Source organism: Sinocyclocheilus anshuiensis, unplaced genomic scaffold, assembly GCF_001515605.1.
Source record: "Sinocyclocheilus anshuiensis isolate Anshui unplaced genomic scaffold, SAMN03320099.WGS_v1.1 scaffold222, whole genome shotgun sequence".
Classification (NCBI taxonomy): Eukaryota; Metazoa; Chordata; class Actinopteri; order Cypriniformes; family Cyprinidae; genus Sinocyclocheilus; species Sinocyclocheilus anshuiensis.
The window spans coordinates 984,449-1,001,020 of NW_015542408.1; the positions used below are offsets into that span (position 1 = coordinate 984,449).

General features: G+C 34.0%; 1 protein-coding gene across 4 annotated transcripts in view; it reads left to right on the forward strand.

Annotated features, from left to right (window-relative positions):
* The first annotated feature begins 507 nt into the window (after positions 1–507).
* txndc16 (thioredoxin domain containing 16) overlaps positions 508–16,572 on the forward strand; it is an 18,366-nt gene continuing 2,301 nt past the window's right edge. The window contains exons 1-19 of one of the 4 annotated variants that reach the window (XM_016492403.1): positions 508–2,323; positions 2,423–2,494; positions 2,687–2,769; positions 2,900–2,973; positions 3,657–3,731; positions 3,865–3,986; positions 4,074–4,164; positions 4,961–5,117; positions 5,239–5,405; positions 7,480–7,540; positions 7,620–7,740; positions 7,828–7,974; positions 8,056–8,115; positions 8,857–9,025; positions 9,418–9,554; positions 11,019–11,103; positions 11,263–11,401; positions 12,295–12,464; positions 12,560–12,750. In XM_016492403.1, the coding sequence (XP_016347889.1) occupies positions 2,443–2,494; positions 2,687–2,769; positions 2,900–2,973; positions 3,657–3,731; positions 3,865–3,986; positions 4,074–4,164; positions 4,961–5,117; positions 5,239–5,405; positions 7,480–7,540; positions 7,620–7,740; positions 7,828–7,974; positions 8,056–8,115; positions 8,857–9,025; positions 9,418–9,554; positions 11,019–11,103; positions 11,263–11,401; positions 12,295–12,464; positions 12,560–12,750 (2,101 nt within the window). In that variant the 5' untranslated portion in view covers positions 508–2,323; positions 2,423–2,442. Of the gene's footprint in view, positions 2,495–2,686; positions 2,770–2,899; positions 2,974–3,656; positions 3,732–3,864; positions 3,987–4,073; positions 4,165–4,960; positions 5,118–5,238; positions 5,406–7,479; positions 7,541–7,619; positions 7,741–7,827; positions 7,975–8,055; positions 8,116–8,856; positions 9,026–9,417; positions 9,555–11,018; positions 11,104–11,262; positions 11,402–12,294; positions 12,465–12,559; positions 12,751–16,572 lie in introns of all 4 variants that reach the window. The other 3 variants (XM_016492402.1, XM_016492401.1, XM_016492404.1) reach the window with 3 other exon arrangements.

A 16,572-nucleotide genomic window follows, 5' to 3' on the forward strand; every position in this document is an offset into this window, starting at 1 on the left:
CCTGCATGATGAGGTTTTGCATTCACAGACGGCCAAGACTTTACAAAGGGTGGAAGGATGGACCAAAAGTGGCAATAATAGTCCTCATTCAGACTGTCCTGTGAGCTGCACTGTTGTGGCCAAGCAGAGGGATTTGAACAGAAACTGATGACCTCCAGCTGTGCTCTTGTCCCAGTATCATGAAAATGATGAATGTCTCTAAATGTCTTAAACAAAGTAATTTGCCTGTATGACAGTATGCCGATGCTTTTAATCACAATTACAGCATGAAGCTCCAAGTCAGTCACACGAAGTAAACACATTTGGTGGGAGGGACCCACTTAGATGCGAGTTGCATAGAAATGGAACTCTAACTAAATGCAAAAGGATTCATATTCTCTCTATATAACAAATTACACTGATTTTGTATGTTAATTAGACCACCAACCATCATAAAGATTTTGAGGGTGTGTAATACATTGCAAAACAAAAACAAATTGGGAAAACAGCAAAGTGGGACTTACCTGAGCAAAATAAAGGTTGAGCAGACACAGGGTGAAGAACTGCAGGCAGACTGGAAAACAATACAGGAGCCAGAACGGCAAAGGCTGAAGCTGGTTTGCTTGAACAACATTTTTAAAGTAGAAAGAGAATAGTGTCGTCCTCAAAGCCGACCAGAGCAAACACAGAAAGAGAAAAACACTCTGGTAGCTGAAGCGCTTGTGTCCGTAGTGCAGAACCAACCAGAGCTGCAGGTAAACAAACACGAAGAGCAGCGAATACAAAACCGTGTAGAGAACCGTGAGACCGAGCTGCACAGACGGGGGAACCGCAGCCTGGATCAGTTCGGCGGAGGATGAGTCCGTCCAAACACTGACACTGACCTGGTTTTCTAGTAAAAACAACATATCGACGGGATGCTCGCTATCACGTCGACTTATCCACAACGCTCTACCGTATTCCTTCCCATGAAACTTTTCATGCAGACGTTTTGAAATTAGGAGCAATTGAATAACGTCAAACTTAATTACAAATGACATATGAGCTGAAAATGAAAAACTACAGGCTGCCCTAAGTTGTTGTCGTATGGAATAAACTTTAAAGCAATTCTCGGATGTTTATAAGCAAGATGTGGAAAACAAACAATTAAAAAAAACAGCAGAGTCCCCAATCTCTGCAAGGCAGCTCCCTCCGAGCTAAGAAAAAACAACTCTAGCGCTAGAAAAGAAGCGATCAGCTGGCTAGCGTTGCTGCTCTGGCCCCGCCTACTGACCAATGAGAAAAGGCTAGAATCTGACGCGGTTCTGTCGCCATGTTGGCTCTCGGTTGAATAGTGCTGAATGGAAAAATTCTGTTACATTCGAGCCAAAATGAGAGGCTTTTCAAGTACGTTCGCCGAAAAGCAATTTACACTGCCGCCTACTTTTTTGAGAGACCAATCATTTGTCTTTTGGGTGTCCTGCCTCTGGAGTTCTACATTTTTAATTTTCAGAGTATCGGCATTGTTGTTTTTGAAATAATGCTTGGACGTTTGCGCATGTTGTTTTTGTGAGCTTGCAGTGGTTACATTTGTAAGATTTTATTTTAATAGCTAACATAACAGTATGCAAAATAATTGGATAATTTGTTTATAAATTGACGGGTGTACAAAGCTGTGGTTTATGCATGCAATGCATGTTTTGTAAGAAAGGAATGAAAAGCAAATAAGTATAGGGGAAGAAATCCCCAAATCTCTGCAAGGCAGCTCCCTCCGAGCAAAGAAAAACAACTCGTAAAAAAAAAAAAAGCGATTATCAAATGCGATCACGCGTACTGGCCAATAGGACGAAGCTGGAAACCAACGCGCTTTAGTCGCCATATTGTCTCTCAGTTGAAATAGCGGTGGATAGAAACAGGCCGTTACATTGGAGCCAAAATGACAGGCTTTTCAAACGACTTTCGCCGCTGAGCCATGAGCCCTCCGCCTACTTAATTCTCATTGGTTTTCGCACTGGACATCTTTGTATTTTTAGCTTTCTGATTGGTGTTCAGCTCACCGTTAAACCCTCCCCACAAATTTAAATGGACAACGTCTGCGCATGTTGTTTTAGTGTTCGAGGATGTAAATTTTCAGTACTTAGATTTGTAACACTGACCGGTAAACATTAACCTATTGGATTTTGTATAGTCAAAATGACTATATATATTTTTTTAATAGGTTGCCCTTAAAAATTTTATTTGTTAGGGTATGACTGATGCATTTAGTAGCACAGCCCAGGCGAGTTGTTTTGACTGAATATGGATATATTCTTTGTGTACCAGTTTTTACTGGGCTCATCCTTAATATGAACTAATGTAAATGGATGTAAGTTAAAGGTTCATTAAGTAGGCACCATGTGCATCGTCTATTTGATTGCGTTTTTATTTAGCCTAACATCAGAGCAATGTTCCTCCAAACTGATAGAAGATTCCAGTCAGAGCTTCATGGAGAGGATGCACACAGGGAAGACGTCCTTTATATACTTTGGAAATCATGGTGAGACTTTGATAAATGTGTTGCAGATGATTGCAGAACCGTTATCACAATGTGCAAAGCTAAGCAAGAGTCATTTGTCAGATCAGCACATCAGCGTATCTGCTGAATCAATGCATTTGAGGTGTCAAAAAACGTATAAAGTTAATTATTAAAGTTCATAGGCTATTACATAAGCTATAGTTCTACTTGCAGTCAATCCAACCATCAAACTGTTCATGGAGCAGCTTGAGATGTCAGCTGATGCCCTACAGGACTATGGAATATCTGTTGTGAAGGTGAGCAAAATCTCATTTCAGGTCTCACCAGAATGTCAGAAGAAGGAGCTTTCTGATGTCTAGTTATTTTGTACATGATGGTTGACTATAATGCAGTAATATCAGCTTGGATGACTGATTGTTTTTACAGGTGAACTGTTCTGAAGATGCTATAGCAAACTACTGCACAGGAGAAAAGCTAATGACCAAGGCATATTTGTTCAGGTAAACGTTTATGAACTTTACCCTCACATCATTATATACATTCAAAATGTTGGGGTTAGTAAGATTTTTGAATATTCATTAAATTGATTCAAAGTTACAGTGAAGTCATTTATAATGTTACAAAAGATTCTGTTTCAAATAAGTGTACTTTTGAACGTTCTGTTTATCAAAGAATCCTGAAAAATTTATGGTTTCTGCAAAAATATTAAGTTGCACAACTGTTTCCAACATTGGTAATATTAAGAAATGTTTCTTGAGCAGCAAATCAGCATATTAGAATGATTTTTGAAGCATCGTGTGACACTGAAGAGTAATGTGTAATGGCTGCTAAAAAAAAATTCCGCTTTGATGTAACATTTTTAAATATATTAAATATAAAACAGTTATTTGTTGTTGTTAAAAAATGTTATAAAACATTTTTGTTGTTATATAATGTACAAATATTTCACAAAATTACTGTTTTTACTTTATTTTTGATCAAATAAATGCAGCCTTAAGACACCTCTTTTAAAAACAATTCAAAATCTTTCATTGTTGAAACATGAGATGTTTAGCCAAATGTTTATGTATATTTTTTGCCAAGTATATATATTTTTTGCGAAATATAAAAATGATCCGTTAACTCCATATGGTCATACAGGTTCGGAACGGCCCAAAAGCTTTTTTATCTTTTATCATTCCAGAGGCTCTGAGGTCCTGAGGAGTTTCGACATCGATACCGTATTTGACGTCAATGCAATTGTTTCTCATGTGCTTTTGTGAGTTCCTTTATTTAAAACTTTTACAGTAGCACCACCAACATTTAACGATGTGGATATTTCGGCTGGTGGAACTACAGTGATGGCCTTGACCAGTTGACCTTTGAATGTGTGCCTTATTTCCTCCATAAAGCTCTGTCCTCTTCAATGAAGTCCGTTATGTGCACACACCTGCTGAGCTGCTGCGTGTGGAGAGCGCGGCCAAACAAAACAGTGACATTGTGGTCGGTCACATACCAGTGCTTGGCCTTCCAGGTACGATCTCTATATTCTCTATAGTCCATTGTCTTGGTTGGAATGAAGCAATATTATATATCTCTTGTTGTTTTTTTGTCGAGATAGAGCACCGAGCTTTGATGGAGGCAGCGTTTGTGTATGGAACCAAATACCAGTTTGTCCAGACGACTGGCACTTTGGTTCTAAAACATATGGGGTAAGTTTTATATTACTCTTAAGGAGCAATATAATTTCAGTCCTTATTAAGGTACTCAAATCATAAAATGAACAGAGATGTGATGCATGACATTTTTTATGTTGCCATAGACAACTATAATTATGAAAAATATGGCAACAAGGTGTTTCCAAAGTTGTTCTAAACTTCTCATCACTTGTTTGGATATCCAACGACCAGTGTTATTTTTGTATCATTGCTATTCTATTATAGTTTTTGTTGATATTTTATTGTAATATTTTATGTTTTCACTTACATTTTAGTTTAGATTAGTAATTTTGTCGTATGATTTGTCATTTTTATTTTTTTTTTAAAACGTGGTTTTATTTTTAAATAGGTCTGTGTAGTTTTTAATAATTTTATTTATTAGTTTTAGTTTATTAAAATGAGAAATGTTGCCTTGTTGAATATTTTGTGGTCGTTGACAGGGTTATTATAGTTAACTAAAACCATAAAATGTGATCACATTTTACATTTGTAACCACATTTTTTTTACTTGAAATAAAGTAATATATAACAGAAATAAATTAAATAAAATATAACAAAAACTTTATATTATTTCAGTTTGTTTATTTTATGTCAAGTAGCAAAAAATGTGATTACAAATTTAAAATCGGGTTTAATTTATGGTTTTATTTAACTATAAAAACCTTGCCAACTACCACAATATATGAACATTAATTGCATTAATAGACATTTCAAAAATTTGATATAAATGATAACAAATTCTTCTAGTACTTCAGTGCCTCTCAAATGAATCTTCTGTTATCCTTCAAAGGGTCGTCGATCCCTCTTCCTCTCAAGCATGGCTGTGGTTTCTGCACTGTAAAGGTGTGTCCAGGCGGTCTGATCCGTGTCCCAGCATTCCAATGAGGAAACCACTCAACACCATCAACATACACACCTTCCTGCAACTGATGGAAGCCCCTCTAGTGGTGAGAAAGCATCTTCAACTTCCTGTCATTAATACCAGATACAATAAAAAGGAGTTGGAATTCTGATTCTCACTTCAGTTCCATATCTGTTATGTTTGATTGTGGACTTGTTTTCTGGCAGACAGAGGCAGTGCTGGACCCGTCTGACGTAGATGTGGTTCATATGCACCTCGGTGTGCCCGTGCTGTATCTGTTTTCTCAGCTACAAACCCAGCAGCTGGACTGGGCCACCGCTCAAACTCTCGCCCTGCAGCTCCGCGGGGAGGTCGGAGTAGTGGTCATTCACAGGTACTGATGACGGCAACAAAAACAATACTGCATTTCATATATTCATGTAACAAGATTCCATGGGCAACACTTTACAATCAGCAATTAGCTAAAGCATTGGATGTTGTGAACCAAAAAATATTTTTTATTACTCATATTATTTTTATTATTTATTTGTGACCCTGGACCACAAAACCAGTCTTAAGTGTCAATTTTTCGAAATTGAGATTTATAAATCACCTGAAAGCTGAATAAATAAGCTTTCCATTTTTTAGGATAGAACAATATTTGGCCGAGATACAACTATTTGAAAATCTGGAATCTGAGGGTGCAAAAAAAAATCAAAATATTGAGAAAATCGCCTTTAAATTTGTCCAAATGAAGTTCTTAGCCATGCATATTACTAATCATCAATTAAGTTTTAATATATTTATGGTCGGAAATTTACAAAATATATTCATGGAACATTAATTTTGACTTAACATCCTAATGATTTTTGGCATAAAAGAAAAATCAATAATTTTGACCCATACAATGTATTTTTGGCTATTGCTACAAATATATCCCAGCGACTGGTTTTGTGGTCAAGGGTCACATTTAGTTTTTTATTATTGTCTGTGTTAATGTTTATAATATTTCACTTTTTATAAATGGCCTATTATGTAATATATGTTATATACAAATACAGTATATAAAACCTTATATATACTGTATAAGAGATATGCTATACTTAAAGTATATAAAACTAACTGGTCAGATGTTTTTTTTTTTTTTTTTCAAAAATACAATAAAAAAGAAATATTGTGAGAAATTATGATTTCAAATATTTATTGTCTATTTGAACATATTTTAAAACATAATTTATTCCTGTGATGCAAAGCTGAATTTTCTTTACGGTCTGAAAAGGTAGCAAAAAAGAACGAGAGTTGTTACAACATTATGAGCACTTGATAATTAATAAAAATATCAAAGACAGGTTAGGTTGCAAATAATAGGTGGGTTTTTAGGGTGTGAAGATTATGATGTTATTTGTTCAAAAATTGAGTAAAAACAGAAATATTGTGAAATATTATTACAATTAAAATTAACAGTTTTCTCTGTTTTAGTATATTTTAAAACATAATTTATTTCTGTGATGCAAAGCTGAATTTTCTGCATCATTACTCCAGTCTTCAGTGTCACATGATCCTTCAGAAATCAATCTAATATTTGTTGATCCAAAAACATTTCTTATCATTATCGATGTTGAAAACATGGCTTAATATTTTATTAAGCTGCGTAATATTATATTAAATAACATTTTATTATGCTGCTTAATATTTTTGTAGAAAACGTGATACATTTTTTCAAGATTCTTTTCTTGCATATAAAGATAAAAATAACAGCATTTATTAGAAATGTTTTGTAAGTTTAAATATCTTTACGTTCACGCTTGATCAGTTTAATGCATCCTTGCTGAATAAAAGCATTAATATGTGTCCAAAAAGTTTTATATACAGGTGCATCTCAATAAATTAGAATGTCGTGGAAAAGTTCATTTATTTCAGTAATTCAACTACAATAATTTATAAATAAATTGACAAATTAGTTTACAACTGACAAATGTTAACATTTACACATTTCTATGTTAACAGTGTTTCAGTGTATAAAAAAACTAAACATTGTCCAATATTAATAAAAACAAAAGTATTAATCATTGTTAGACATGTTAACTATCATATTACCTACACTTGTTAATTGTCGTTACCAAGTAAGTTAGGGTGGGTTTCTTGAGTTTTATCTATCTGGAATTGATTTGGAGGGGAGAAATTTGATATTATTTTCCCATGAAATAAAAATAAGAAGTATAGGAAGTTTTTATATTATGGTGAAGATCATGAAAGGGAATGTTTTTGGGCAAAGGATGCACTATAATGACTCATGCACAATACGAGTAGGGACATTTTTACTATTTTTAGTAAATTGGGTCAGTTTTGATATATCCATACAACATCCAATACACATCTCCAAACTGACTTCCACAGATCTTATTTTCAGTCAACAAAGTATCTCCCTCTTGATTTTGATTTTTTTTTTTTTCCTCTTCGTTTTTCAGGGACGGTCCGAACGTGAAAACTTCGCTGAAATACAACGCTGCTTACAGACTCCCACAGGAGGTCAGTTTAACCTTTTGAATGTGTTGTGTGATTGTGATTATTTGACAAATCTGTTTTTAACAAAAGCTTTTCTCAACAGGATGTGAAATATTTTACCCTGAATAGCGCTGAAGGGGTTGTGAAACTTTTCAAAGAAGAACTTTTGCAAGAACACAAGTTCGAAGACGAAGAGGAAGATGAGGAACATTGGTCAGATCTTGGTAGGATGCCACCTATGCAGTCATTGCTAACTAGTATAATGGTTCCAGTGGTTTTGAACTGCTTCTAAAGATGTTGAATTTATCCAGATATTCTCGATGATGAGGTGTCCGAGTCTGTGTACAGAGACCGTGATCTTATGCTGGATTTGGAGTCTGTTATTGAGCTCACTTCAGACACTTTTCAAATAACAGTCACACAGAATGATATCACAGTGGTGCTGTTCTATTTTAAATGTGAGTTTTACTTTTTTGTATTATTATTATAGTTGATGTGTAAGACGAATCTACCCTGATATATCCACTTTTGTCCTCTAGGGGATGCTGTCTGTATGGCTTTCATTCAGTCATATATAGAGGTGGCGGATGCACTTGAAGGTAAAAGCATTTCAATGATGAACACAATTGCCAGAAATTCTGTAAATGGAGTTATGTCGAATTTTTTTTCTTTATTGATTCATTTGATGGAATCCATTTTCAGATAATATTAAAGAAACAGTCATTCTCGATCTCTACATAATAAATTGTTTTGCTTTTAGACTGGCCTCAAAAAGTATTTGGACACTTAAGTCATTGCATTAGATAATAAAATATAAAACCAAGTGGAATCTGCAAACAAATGATTTTTCTTAGGACTAACATCCCTTTTCTGAGCCATTTTTGTAATGATTTTTAACAGACTTGTCTGTGATTTTCAGTTGCTATATTAAGCGATTTCCTCTATCCTTTATTGCTTTTTTTTTTTTAAATAATTAGATTTAATGAAGTTAAATAAAAAATGAAAATTTGGTCATTATTTACTTACCTTTATGTCAATATGTATGGCTTTTTTGTTTTATTTTGCAGAATTTTGTTTATTTATTTTTAACTTAATTTACATCGAATTATAAATTACATTGAATTAATGGCAAAAATTTTTTCACACCTCAAGATTGCATAATTAAAAGAAAAATGCACAAATTTTGTGTCCATTTTATCATCTGACATCACATGTTATGTTAAAAATGTGCACAAACTTCAGTCAAAGACTTGTGGAAGTAATATCAGCATACAGTATGTTAAAACCACATCCCTCTGTCTCTTTCTTTTTTGCTCTGTCTCTTTCTTTATCATGTTCAGGTATGAATGGGGTAAAGTTGGCGGCAGTAAACTGTGGCGAATGGACTGACATTTGCAGTGATCACAATGTCACTTCCTTCCCCACCGTTCTGATCTACCGGCCCATGGCTGCGGCTCAGCTCTATAAGGGAATGCTGGGAACCAAGAGCCTACACAGGTTCATACTACTGTGAGTATTGTGTCCTCTTACCCACACAAGGTCAGATCGTCAGGGTGGGATTTAGTCTCCGTCACTCAGGATTAACCTGAAAGTGGGCTGTCTTTTTTAAATGAGAGGCCTGGTGATTGAAGAGCACGTTTGCAGTTTGTGCCTCCACACTGACCTTCTTTTATATGTTCTTATATGGCTGTGAGTTGATAAAGGCAACTGTAGTGTTTTATCTGTAGAGCACCATCAAAAATCAATTAATAGATGCTCCCAAGACAACAGTGCAGTGATCGTAAATCGTAAAAGGTGCTGCCTAGATTCCCACACAGAAAGCCAATAGTCTTTAATCAAGATTATCTCAGTTGAACATTTCACACCTAATGTTTATTAATGAGTTACTTTTGTTGTTGCAGGAGTCTGGTCTCCAATCCTTACCTTCTCTCCTCCTCTGCTGAGGTGATGTCGTTCTTGGAGGGAGATTTGTACAGTAAACATATGTATCTGACCCCTGTCAGGGTGCTGGGCCTTTTCAGTTCAACACATGACATGGGTAAGCCAACTTTCCCAGGAGTCACTGCTATGTGATAGATAGAGTATATATATACATGTATAAACCTAAAAGGAGTAGTTCACTCAAAATGATTTACTGTCATGCTACAACCCCATATTCTTCTTCTGTGAGGCACTTTTTGTTTTAGAAAAACACTTTTATTAGATTTTTTTTTTTTGAAGTTTTACCAGGAAAAATGTAGAATTTTCATCAAATCGAAAATTGAAAGACCTTATATTCACTACTATCGAAAGGTTGGATTCATTTATTTAGCAAGGATCCATAAAATTAATAACAAATGACAGTAAAGACTTTCACATTGTTAAGATAGTTTTATTGAACTTTTGACGTTTCTATTCACCAAAGAATTATGAATTTAAAATACGTCATTTCCACAAAAATATTAAGCAGCAAAACTGTTCTCAGCATCAATAATAATTGAGCACCAAATCAGCATATTAGAATGATTTCTGAAGGATCATGTGACACTATCAAAGGAATAAATTACATGTATTCAAATAGAAAACAATTATTTTAAATTGTAATAGCATCTTGTAATATTACTGTTTTTACTGTATTTTGTTTTTCCTTTTTTTTACTGTAAATAAATGCAGTCTTGGTGAGAATATGAGACTTTTAAAAAAAAATTTAAAAATCTGACCAAACCTTTGAGCAGTAGTGTAGTTTTTATTGTAATACTATAAGAAAATCATTTAAAAACTACTTTAATCTGGCTATAAAATAGCCTTTGATTCTCTTGTGGCACTACAAATAAATTATTTTTCTGTGAAATGCACAAGAACTGCTATGCAGAATGTCTGAGCTTCTGTTTTCCATGAAGTGGATGAAAGTGGATGGTGATTTCCAAGCCTGAGCACCAGAAGAACTAATGAAAAGAGTAAATGGTGCTTATCTTGGTTTTGTGTAGCACCTGCTGCACCCTTAATAACCTTCTGAAAAATCCCAGCATTAGAAACAGTGAGGGTTTACATAAAAATATTAAAAGGTAGTTCATCCAAAAATAAAAGTTCTGTCATTATTTACTCACCCTTGTGTCATCCCACACATTCATGAATTTCCACCTTCTGTGGAACACGGAAGAAGGTATTTTAAAGAAAATAAGTCATACAAGTTTGAAATGACGTGAGGGTGAGTAAATAATGACAGAATTTTAATTTTTGGGTGAACTATCCCTTTAAAACCACAGCAGCCGGTTTAATTTTGATGGTCAGACGGATGCAGAAAATGGACATTTAAAAACCAAATTACCTCTGTTATTGACTTGCAGGGAACAAATAAAATAAAAATATACTACATGACCTCTTCAAATGTTACACCGCTTGTATAATAACATTTGTTTTTTATAGCATGGCAATCAAAATGTATTTTATGGGTGCAGCATGTATTGCATAACTTGTTACATATGCACAGGAACTTGTCAATCATGTGCTCTTTATGTCTTAGGTGTAACTTCATTTGAAGAAGCTGCAAGACTCCTCAGAGGAGAGACAATTCTTGGGCTGTTTGCCCACAAAGAGGCAGAGCAATGGTATCTGACAGTTTCACCACAACTATTTTGATGATGTAATATACTTGAGATTATACCTTGCATTCAAATAAATTGTAAGTGTCTTAACAAGATGATACATGTGTGGACTTCAGTGTGATGTAAGAAAGCGTTCCAGCTGACTGCTCTGTATTTGATTAGGGTGGAGGGACTGTCAGTAAACCTGCCTGCTCTACTGGTGTCCCGCAGCCCTGGAGTTCCTTATGAGGTCTATTCTCTCCCATCATCCTCACCAACGGACCTTGTCTCACTTATAAAACAAGTGGAGCTGGATCGTTTCGTAAGTTGTTTTGAGAAAATAGTTGCAAATTTACCACGTGTTTCAGTTGCTCAATGGTACTTTATATTGGAATCACATGTGTTTTACTGGAATTTAAGTAACATGAATTGACTGGCTCTCCACATTGACGTAGTTAACAGTGTTGTTGTTGTACACTAAAACAAACTATTAAATTTGTTTTAATTAATTGTAACAAATTACATATATAAAAATTTGTTGAAAAACACTGAAATAAAATAAATTTCAGTTGAATGTCTAAAGTTATCTAAAACTGAAATAAAAATAAATTAAAGCTACATAAAAAATATTTGTAAAAATATTACAAATAAAAAAGCTGATAACAAAATTATTAAAACAAACTATAATTCAAAGGAAAACTGAAACTATAAAAATAAAAGCCAATTCAAAATGAATACTAATAAATAATATTAATAATAGTACATACATAAGCTTGTTCATAACTTATTTATATGAAATGTGATATGAAGGACTTATTTTTTTAAACGGACCCAGAAAAACTTTTACAATTTAAAGAATCTCTTACAGACTTTTTCTGAATTGAATTTCTGAAAAATTGAATTTTATATGAAGAATTTTATAAAATATTTGTACTTATAATTATATATTTATTTTATTATATTGTTGAATGTTGAATCTGTATCTGCCATGTAATAGCTTGTGAAGCTGATATGGCAATACATTTCAATTTACAAAAACAACAACTACATTTAAAAAATAGGAAAGTGAAATAATTCATCCCTACATGCCCCTTCACACTTGGTGGGAAAATACACTCCTTCTCAAAATTCCATCTTATTGCAATAAAAGTCGCCTTTGTTCCTTTGCAAAAAACTCTCTAATAAGATGAAAATATGTTGTGTTTTGCATTAAAGCCTGAACTGACCGTGGAGAATCTTCCATGGTATTTGGAGCTTGGGAAACCTTTGCTGCTGCTTTTTATCGGAAAGGAGGACAGTACAGAGAGTATGAAGGCTTTAGCAGAGATAAAGCAACTGCTGAGCTCTGGACAGCTGGATTCCTTCCTGCCATGTTGGATCCATCTGTGAGGAACATGATCTGTTAGACACATTAATCAAAATGCATTCACTTTAAGCAAACCCTTTGTTAATTGTCATCTATGGGGTTTCATTGTTTTAGAGGTCGGACACCTGTCGGGAGGTCTATCCTGGAAAAGTATCTTGGCTTTGTACCTCCACTTCCTGTTTTGGTGATGTCACGGTTAAAAACTGGAGAAGAGGTGTTCCTTTTCCCCCCAGAGCGCCCCCTAATGGCTAAGAACATCCTTCAGTGGATTCACGATGTGGAAAACGGACAGGAACAACCAGCAGGTGAGTCCCTGTAGCTTTTAATTAAAGGATTTTGATCCAAAAAACAACAGTTTGGTTCAGATTTCAGCCCTAACCAGGTGCAACAAAATGAATGAGGAATTTTTTTTTTTCAAGTTTTCATCAATATAATTAACATTTCTGGACAGATAACCTCACTTGCATGTTTGCGCTACATACTTGAAATATAGCGCAAAATGTTCGGCTTGAGGTGAAATGTGCTGTTTTTACTTCTGTCTGACGATAAATCAGGAAAATAAAAGACTTGGCACCTTATTAAATGACAAGAATATCTTAGATATTTGGGCATTTATTTGTTTATTTTATATTTTATTGTATTATTTTATATTTAACCATATCAGCATTAAAATATTGCATTTTGTGAATACTTTATATTTTATTTTAGCATATTAATGTTAAAAATCTAGCATTTAAATATTTAATTTTATGTTCAAATTAGTGCCGTCAAACGATTAATCGTGATTAATCGCATCCAAAATGAAAGTTCTTGTTTACATTATGTATGTGCACTTTGAATATTATGTATATATAAATACAAACACATGCATGTATATATATCAGAAAAATATGTTATGTTTGTATATTAAATATATTTATTTATAATATAAATTATATCAATATAAATATAGACATTTAAATACATGTAAATATTTTCAAAATATATACTGTATGTGTGTGTATTTATGTATACATAATAAATATACACAGAACACACACACAAATATATTATGCAAACAGACACTTATTTTGGATGTGATTAATCGCGATTAATCGTTTGACAGCACTAGTTAAAATCTATTGAATTAAAATGATTTTTATTTTTAGCATATTTTTAACATTAATACATATATTTTTATTTTGTAACTTAATTTCATTTTTATATCAGTTAATGGTATCTATATTTTTATATTCACATCATCTGTGATTTTGTCAGTAGTTCACTTTCATTCATGACAGAAAAATAACTTTGAAACATGTTGGTTCCACCTAGCCGTGCCTTTTTGGCATAGTATTATTGAGAATATTATTGTGTGGTAACTGTGGAAATGTCAAGTGTGAATGTCTTCAAACTGTACCTCCTCTTTAGCTAACTTTCACAGTAGTTAGACATTTGAAGACATCAAATATGTCCTTGGAATTGTTGGCAACGTCTGTTATTTGCCTACATTTCCAGGAATCAGTCATCGCTCACCCCTGCCCTGTAAAAGCTGGCACGCACCACACCAGTGTTTGAGATCACACCCTATCCATTCAGAACCTCACCAACACTTTTACCCTAATACAATCACTATTGTTGCCTGTGGTAAAAAAAAAAAACAAGCCCAACTCAGATCCAGCACTCAACGCTGTTGATGCCTTTCCAGAATGCGCTCTCACTGCACGTCCCCAAAGACATTCCGCTCCATTCCGCTGATGGTCTCCGAGCGGGTCTTGCTTTTGTCAGTGTCAAAACCTGAACTGGTTTTATACCCACTTTTCAGCATCTCCCATCTGCTTCCTGTGAAGCTGAGAGGAAACTGTATCCCTTAATTGTGTCTGATTGTTACAAGTTATTTCCCTGAAATCTTCTGCTGGACTCCTGGGGCCGTGCGACTTTTTTTTGCCAGCTTTTTGCACTTCCGAAAAAGATGGCTTCATCCGTCTGTCGGTTAAAATGTGTTTTATGTGGATGGATGAAGCACTTTATCCATCGCAAGATATTTATTACATTTCATATGCCAGTGAAATGCAGAGCAGATACAATTGTCTACACATCATCTGAATTTTAGCCATGAAGCATTAGTGTAATGATAATGAAATGTCCTTCGCATTGCTGTTAAAAGAGTCATTGTATACGTGCCTGTTTTATGACTCTTGGTGCAAGGAAAACACAATAGTTGTTTCCTTTCTGCTATACGGCCCCATAGATTTTATTAGGCGTAATTAGTTTGCGTATTGTCTGGCGTATGACTGTAATGTTAGTGTTTTAGCCTATTTTTTTGGTCCTGTATGTGTAATGGGGCGGTAAGTGTAATCATTCCCATTACACATTCATAGGTTTGTCCTTCTCTCTTCTGTGTGACCAGAGAAAGGATTCAGTCTCCTCAAGACAAGAAAGATTCTACTTTTAATTTTGCATTTCTCATGGAAACTTTGCATAATAAGTGGCAATGTCCCTCTGTGTTGTCACCACATTAAAGTTTAGATGCAGCAGGACTTTCCCTCATTGTGCTCATGGGAGCGATGAGTGACATTTTCATATCCTGTTACACCTTCATAATTTCCTATCATTATAAATATAACACTTTGTATTCATTATATTTATTATATTACTTTATTTACCCTACCGGTCACACTTAATTTTAAGGTCCAATTCTTACCATTAACTAACTATTAACTAAGACTTTTGCCTCAATAAACGCCTAATTTTCTGCTTATAAATAGTTAATAAGGCATTAATATGTGATTTATACTAACAAACAGCCAATATGCTAGTAATATGCATGCTTGTTAATAGTGAGAACTGGTCCTGAATAAATAAAGTGTTACCATACCACCATTGAAAAGTTTTGGATGGGTAAGATTTTCAAAAATGTGTTTTAAAGTGTCTTATGCTCACCAGGGCTGCATTTATTTGATGAAAAATGTAGTAAAAAGAGTAATAAGGTGGAAAAATTATTACTATTTAAAATAACCATTTTCTGTTTTAATATATTTAAATAATGATTTATTCCTGTGATACAAAGCTGAATTTTCAGCATCATTACTCCATTACTTCAGAGTCACATGTTCCTTCAGAAATCATTCTAATATGCTGATTGGTATTGGTATTAATATTTCACAATATTACAGTTTTTACTGTATTTTTGATCATCTCTCTGTCTGTCTGTCTATCTATCTATTAGATGCTTTGATCCAAAATTTACTTACAGAAGAAAACATTTTAAAGTTAAAATGTTTAAGGGTCATTTAGAACATTAACAGCTAAAAGAAAAACTCCTGGACTCTTCAAGTTATGCTTTTTCTAGGCATCAGGGATGCACAGGTTTTTATCAGTGTGCTGGAAACAAAATAGCGTCTATATCCATGAAATAGAGCTGCAATTATTTCTTTTGGATGGAAGGAAATTCTGAGAAGATCTACAGTTATTTTCCACCTCTTCAGTGGTGTCTAAATGCCTATTTCAGGGGATTCAGTGTGTGTGTGTGTGTGTGTGTGAGATTGCTGTAGTATTGATTTCCACAACACTATACAACTATTTTGATTTTATTTATTTATTTTGTGAATGCATGACTGTTAAGCAGCCCTTTTTATTGAAGTTCTCACTACCATTCAAAAGTTTGTGTTTGATGATTTTTTTTTTTAAATGTTTTTAAAGAAGTCTTAGTCTTTTATGTTCAACAGGGTGGCATTTATTTAAAAAATACAGTAGAAGCAGTAATATTGCAAAATATTACAATTTCAAATAACTTTTCTATTTGGATGTATATTTAAAATGTAATTTATTTCTGTGATTGCAAAGCTACATTTTCACATGATCCTTCATAAATCATACTAATATGCCGATTGAGTGCTCAAGAAACAATCTTCAATCAAATTTCTTGTCAAGACTGTTAAATTATTGGTAATGTGTCTGTTATTCCTCCTTCCTTGATTGTTTGTTCTAATTATGTTTTTTTGTTTATATTTAAAAAATTAAAAAGAAAAAAGTTGATCACAAAAAAACAAAACACACACAATCTTACTGACCCCAAACTTTTAAACATGGACCAATAGAAAGTCTAGAGATCTAAACATTCCCCCCCCCCCCCCCCCCACCTCCCT